Source organism: Sander lucioperca, chromosome 15 (assembly GCF_008315115.2).
Source record: "Sander lucioperca isolate FBNREF2018 chromosome 15, SLUC_FBN_1.2, whole genome shotgun sequence".
Classification (NCBI taxonomy): Eukaryota; Metazoa; Chordata; class Actinopteri; order Perciformes; family Percidae; genus Sander; species Sander lucioperca.
Window position 1 is genome coordinate 17,387,580 of NC_050187.1, and position 6,000 is coordinate 17,393,579.

The 6,000-nt window shown below is 38.5% G+C and overlaps 1 protein-coding gene across 6 annotated transcripts in view; it reads right to left on the bottom strand.

Moving 5' to 3' along the window:
* Positions 1 to 5,732, bottom strand: part of LOC116052437 (collagen alpha-1(XIX) chain) — a 105,240-nt gene extending 99,508 nt beyond the window's left edge. For 3 of the 6 annotated variants that reach the window (XM_035992442.1, XM_035992441.1, XM_035992446.1), the window contains exons 1-4: positions 5,540 to 5,732; positions 2,174 to 2,296; positions 932 to 1,006; positions 738 to 837 (exon numbers count right to left, since the gene is read on the bottom strand). In XM_035992442.1, the coding sequence (XP_035848335.1) occupies positions 738 to 837; positions 932 to 1,006; positions 2,174 to 2,261 (263 nt within the window). In that variant the 5' untranslated portion in view covers positions 2,262 to 2,296; positions 5,540 to 5,732. The remainder of the gene's footprint in view (positions 1 to 737; positions 838 to 931; positions 1,007 to 2,173; positions 2,297 to 5,539) is intronic. The other 3 variants (XM_035992444.1, XM_035992443.1, XM_035992445.1) reach the window with 1 other exon arrangement.
* Between the last annotated feature and the right edge of the window lie 268 nt (positions 5,733 to 6,000).

Sequence of the window (6,000 nt, forward strand, 5' to 3'; positions counted from 1 at the left end):
AATATTCCTGTCTTATTATACATGCTCCAACTTTTTTTCTGTTCCTTTATGTCCCACTTTTTGCCCTTAGGAGATTTCTAGAATAAACGCAATATATATTAATTCTGTTGAAATTATTCCCTGTCTATCAGCTCACCTCACAGCTTGCCCTTATTATCAAAGGCAAATGGAACTATTGCTCTGAGCAGGGTATATCTGGGTTGCCTCAAGGCAGCCCTTTCATGAAATCCAGTAATGGCTACACTGTTTTTGTCTTAGAATATCACCAGATCTGAAGGAAAGCAAGCTTAAACCCTCATCATGGTCTGCACAGCAGAGATCTATGATAGCAGCAATGTTTTAGCTTATTTTTTTATTTTTATTTTTTTTTACAGTATTATGAGGTCTTGCAATATTTGAGTTGTAATACATAACCTCCATATTCAGAACCTGTGCATGAGAGAGAAAAATAGCAATAGCCAAGGTAGTAATCCAAATGAATATTGCAGTTTAATACTGCGCCTCTGTGTGCACTGTGTCTCTGCCACACATGAGTGGCTGCATCTTATAGCAAGAGCATGAGAGTGGTAGAAATTAAGTAGCATATAAGGAGATTATTTACCGGGTCTGACTGACATGCAGGCTGTCTGTCTGAGTTATCCTTAAATGTTATAAGGAACCAGAGTAAAACATCTAAACCCAAATGATGCAGAAAATAAACACACAAACATGCAAATACACACAAGGATGCTACTCACTTTGTTGGCTTTATGAGTGGACTGCTTCCTAAACGAAATGACGGCAGGTCCTCTGTGATTGTCCCCTTTCGGAGAAGAAACTTTTCAGTGAGATCAAATCCTGTGAAACAGGTTTACAATGTGTCACTAGATTTAAAGAAGCCAATGTTGACTTATTCACAAAGCAATTGTGTTGATTCAGAACTTGAACATACCTTGGATTTCCAGGGGACGATCTAAGATATCAGAAAACCTGTGCTCCTCTACACTCAGAGGGGGACATGAGCCATCTGGAGGAAAGCCACCAAGAAATTGGTTGTGCCAGGGTACAGATGTTCATTTATATTTTGATTTGAAAAACAAAACGTCTTCATGAGAAACTTTTCATTAATCTTCAAAACTTTAGTTTAAACTTATAAAATAACCAACAGTGACAAGACTCTAAGACGTAATTTAGAGGCAAGCCTAGATCTGCCTTACTGAAAATAAAATGGAAACTGCCTTTATGAATACTGATAGACCCATAACATTTTTACAAGTCTAAAGTTTTGGTTCAAGCTGTCACACTCTCAGGCATGTTATACAGTAGCCGCAGCCCAGCTGGCGCGCGCAAATGTGACGTCATGAATCGTGCTGGTGGTCGCGACACTAGTTGCAGTCTTCTCCTGAACAGAGGTGGCGCTAATGAGGAAAGGCTACCGACTTTGCTCTTTCTACAGACTAGAAGAAGAAAAAGGTAAACAACGGCAGAACTGGCAGCAGCATTGACGTCAATGCTTCGATTTGATTTGATGACCTACTTCGTCGGATCAAGCCTTTCATTCCCCATAAAAGAACTCATCTTAACTCAAGTTTACAAGAGAGACTTGCAGTCACTCAGAGTCCTGGCATCCGGTTGCCCAGGAGCTCGTTCATGCTTTCTGTTTCCACTTTGTCGCGCGCCGCTGAAAAAAAAAAGAGTGCTGCGCGACCTCTACTCGCGCGCTATAAATCCGGGCGCGCCGGCAAGATCTACGTCATTTTGACTTCAGGATGGCGTGCGCCAGCTTGGCTGCGGCTAGTGTAAATCACGCATCAGTCTTTTCCAAACAAACAAACTGCATTCCCCAAATATTAGCATGACAAAGGGTGGGTTTTTCATTGTAAACCATAAATGTTTTGTAAAACATAAATAACAAAAAAAACAGATATATTTTGTACACATGGATTTGGGATGTAAATATTGAACTGTCTATCTATCTGCCATTTGTGTAACTATCTATCGGTTCTTTACCTCGACATTATTGAGAGACAATTTATTTTATAGATAACAAGTGTCTGCTTTATGTTGATACCAGAACATTTAAGAGAAAGACTACAACTGATATTTGTATGCTTAACTATTTATATGTTTTTAAAAATGACACAAAAAGACAGAGGTTGCAGGACAAAAGGTGGAGGACAACAAACACACATACCTGGTCGTTCATTCACTGACATTCCAAATGTGCAAGGAATGAAATTTATAGTCCAAAGGAACACAGTCCATCTTAACAAGCATATCATGGTTCTGACACCAGGAAGCAGTCCCACGTGAAAACCTGGATGCAAACAGAACAGTTTTTATTTTACAATCCTGTTCAATTCAATATTAATACTTGGTTAAAAAAAGAAAAAGAAAGAATGAAACACGTGCCTTATGCTAATCTTAATTAAATATTTGCCCACATATAAGTGACAACAAAGGTAGAACTTATAGACAGAGACACAGACAAACAATGTGGCTTTACTGATCTTTATTAGAAACTTATAAACTAAAATGCTGACAGGTGCAATATAATCTTTGACTTGGATTCATTCAGCTAGTTTAGATAGATTTAGATAGATATGTATAATTTGTTTTCACAGTCTGTTTCATGCACATGGCAATATGGACACATACATCAACAGATAACCTAAAGACAGGTAGATAGACACATAGAAACAAGCACATTTACAATGACGACACCGGATTTATACAAGGTCGGTGAGATGGTTTGTTCTGCAGTGCTATGGCAGAAGCGACAAAACTTCTTCCAAAGCGAGTCCTTCTACATCTCAGAGTCCTGTATCTGCGGTCAGATGTATCTGCAGCAGTGTAAAGTGTGGATATAGAGGGCGATTAGTGTCATTGACAATGGTGAGGGCAGGCCGTGTGATGGCTCCTTCGTTCAGGTCTGAGATGTTGGGTGTAGGGGAGCTGATCATTTTGGAGGTGACATGTGTGATGTTGGTGAGTGTGTTTGTTAGAAATGGTGAGCATGTTGTAGAAACAGGGGGGACAGTACAGCAGGATGGTGTCTGCAAACTAGATGGATACAACTTCAGATTTCACTCCTTCATATCTAGCTGCAATCATATTTCACAATGTTCTAATACTTGTCCTCAAATCAGGGCATTTATTTTTATTTTAAATCCACTACTTATGATTATGGGCAACTTATTTTATTACTGTGGACTGTAAATCATATTAATTCTCCTATTTTAAACCTCCACTCTAATGCCCACTTGTATGTCCCAAAAGCCTCTCTGTGTGTTTATGAAAAGCTACTCAATCTGGAGAATGCACTTCTGAGTCCTTCATTCATTAGTTTTCATGAACACCTGCCATACAGTGATGAATGGAGATGTCTATACTGCAGTTAAATCATTATACACTAAGCAACGTTTATGTTAAGATTTCGGTTTGTTAACTAGCAAGCCAAGCTGCCTCTTGTTCTCTATAGACAGTTTGTAATTCCTTAGCTCAGTATGTCATCATCATCACAAATTAGCTGTGGGACTGTGCTTGACTTCAGAATACAATCAACAACAACAACAACAACAACAAGATAAAGACAACACAATGGGGAGATATTACTAAATCAGATGTTGATCTAAATGCAGTATGTTGCATGTTAAGATACAAGTAGGCATGTTTTTATCATTATTTTACTTTCTCCAAATGTATCTATATTCTAAATAAGAAGTTCAATATATTTAAAATATGCTAATTGGCTCCTCATGTATCTTTTGTGTTTTAGTCTTAATGCCAACCCTTAATCTTTGTTTCTGTTGTACTCTATTAACAGTCTGTTGTTGTGTTTTGATCTGTAAGCTGTCAGCAGTGTTTTGTTCAAGGATGTCACATGCAAGGATCAAACCTGGAAACCTCCAGTTACAAGTAAATCAAATCTTCTCCATTTCTCTCATGCCATTGCAAAGAAGGCAAGAATTGTTTTAGGGCAGAGCGATCCTCGATAGCAAGTGAAGTCAATTAATTTTAGCAAATACTTTCAGTAACTTCTGGATTGCTTCGCTTGCAAAAATTGGTGCACTGCCAGAATAGTGATGATGATTGAACACAAAAAGAAAAAAAAATCATTTCAGGCATTTGTTTTTTTCAAGAACTTTTAAGGACTTCAAAAAGAAAGAAGAAACTCAACAGAAGCCCACAAACGTGGTTCGCACATTATCTAGGCGTGACACTGAATACATAAATCTAAAATCTATTTGGTTTTGTGATTATTCTCTTATAAACAACAGAATGGGTCACATCTGTTCGTCAATCCCACATAACATGAAGTAGCAAATCATAACTCGTAATGAATAAGGTGCTTTTTTTCAGTATGTAATGTAGTTTTGTGACAACCCAACTTTAATCCCGTTACAAAGACTATAATCCTTCCTTTCTGGTGCACATATATCTATTCCCACTGGGGAAGAAATGATAGAAGACAGAGCTGAATGCTGAACTTGACCTGGATAGACCACAATAAAGCCACATTTAGTTAATTTATATGCACAGTCACACAAAGTGACCAATGTTATTTTTTTATGACACTCTCCTTCTTTAACTGCTGCTGTCTTATGCAAATTAATCTTGCCCCAATGATTAATTCCCGTACATGCTGCAAGCACTTGCATGCCTTCTTCCATTGGATCAAGTTTTGCATGCAGGCCTACAGTATCATGGCGTTTGGAGATGAAGTGACTGTGCCAATTACAACTACAACCATGCATGGGCCATAGACAAGCAGCACTACAGAGGTGTCACATTCCTTCTCCTCCTCCGTCTGTGTAAGGCGTAATGTTATTCCGTCATTTCTGAAAATGCATGCAATACAAGCAACTATAAAGCCTGGAGTCACAGTTACTCGACAACATTAGGTACATTTTCATATTAAGGATTCTGTAGGAGGTAAATTGGTACTTTAAGTCCACATGTTTTTTCGCTCATGTAGTTTAGTGTACAGCAACGCTGCTGCACCATCTGCATGGATTTCATTTCATTTTTGTAGGCTATTTTCCCTCACATCTCACAGTTTGAGAGAGGGTGCAGAATGCTAAACCTTCAACAGCGAAGTTACCCTATCCTGTCTGTCCATCATTCATTGAGCCACTTTCGGTCAATGGCAATAACTTCACTGTAACACTTTGCAATATTCAAAGAAGCGTGTTTCTCTGCGCAACCGCTGATTGGCTGCATAGTGTTTTGATTTTTTTTAACACGATATGAAGCGGTTGATATTCTTTAACTGTCCGCCACATTTCGCAATTTGCTGTTAACAAGTGATGCAATACGGTACATGCTTACTGCTGCAGAGCGTTCATTAATCAGAAATAATCTGTTCATAAGGAATGGGTCCCGGTAAATACACAAGTTAGAAAGATCAAACCATGCGGGAAAAATAAAACACTTTAATAACGAGCGACAAAAGAGGCAAAAGGAGTCCGTTATAAAGGGGTTTTCAATAGGTTAACACGCTGATATTTACATCAAGCCGATTTTTGTGGAATTATTTTCGGTCTATATAAGTACTTACAGTTTGTGAGAAAGTTTCCTCTAAGGCAGAAACAAATAAAAAGCTGCGAAAAGAGTATAATCCATGTGTGATTACGATCAGTCTGATTCCGGATTCCAGGACTTGGAAATAAAAGTCACAGTGGGATCGCCTGCTAGATCGCGGTCCTTATTAGTTGCACCAAGTAGCCCTCCCACTCTGTCATTATTACTGAAATGCACTGACAGAGACTTCAGGAAACACGAGGAACACACACTGAAAGCTTTCATATTAGTGCGAATAACTGCCCTGCGGGGGTTTAAACAAACTCTACTTTAACTCAGCCAGGTGCGGGAATTAGACACCGTTTGATGTATTGTCATTTCATCACAATTTCTGAATAAAAGCCCTTATTCATATGGATTTGCTTTTAAGGTGTCTTTGTGTGTGTTATTAGCAGTAATTCAAGCTTAAAAGAAAATATCGGAACAATACCCCTTAAT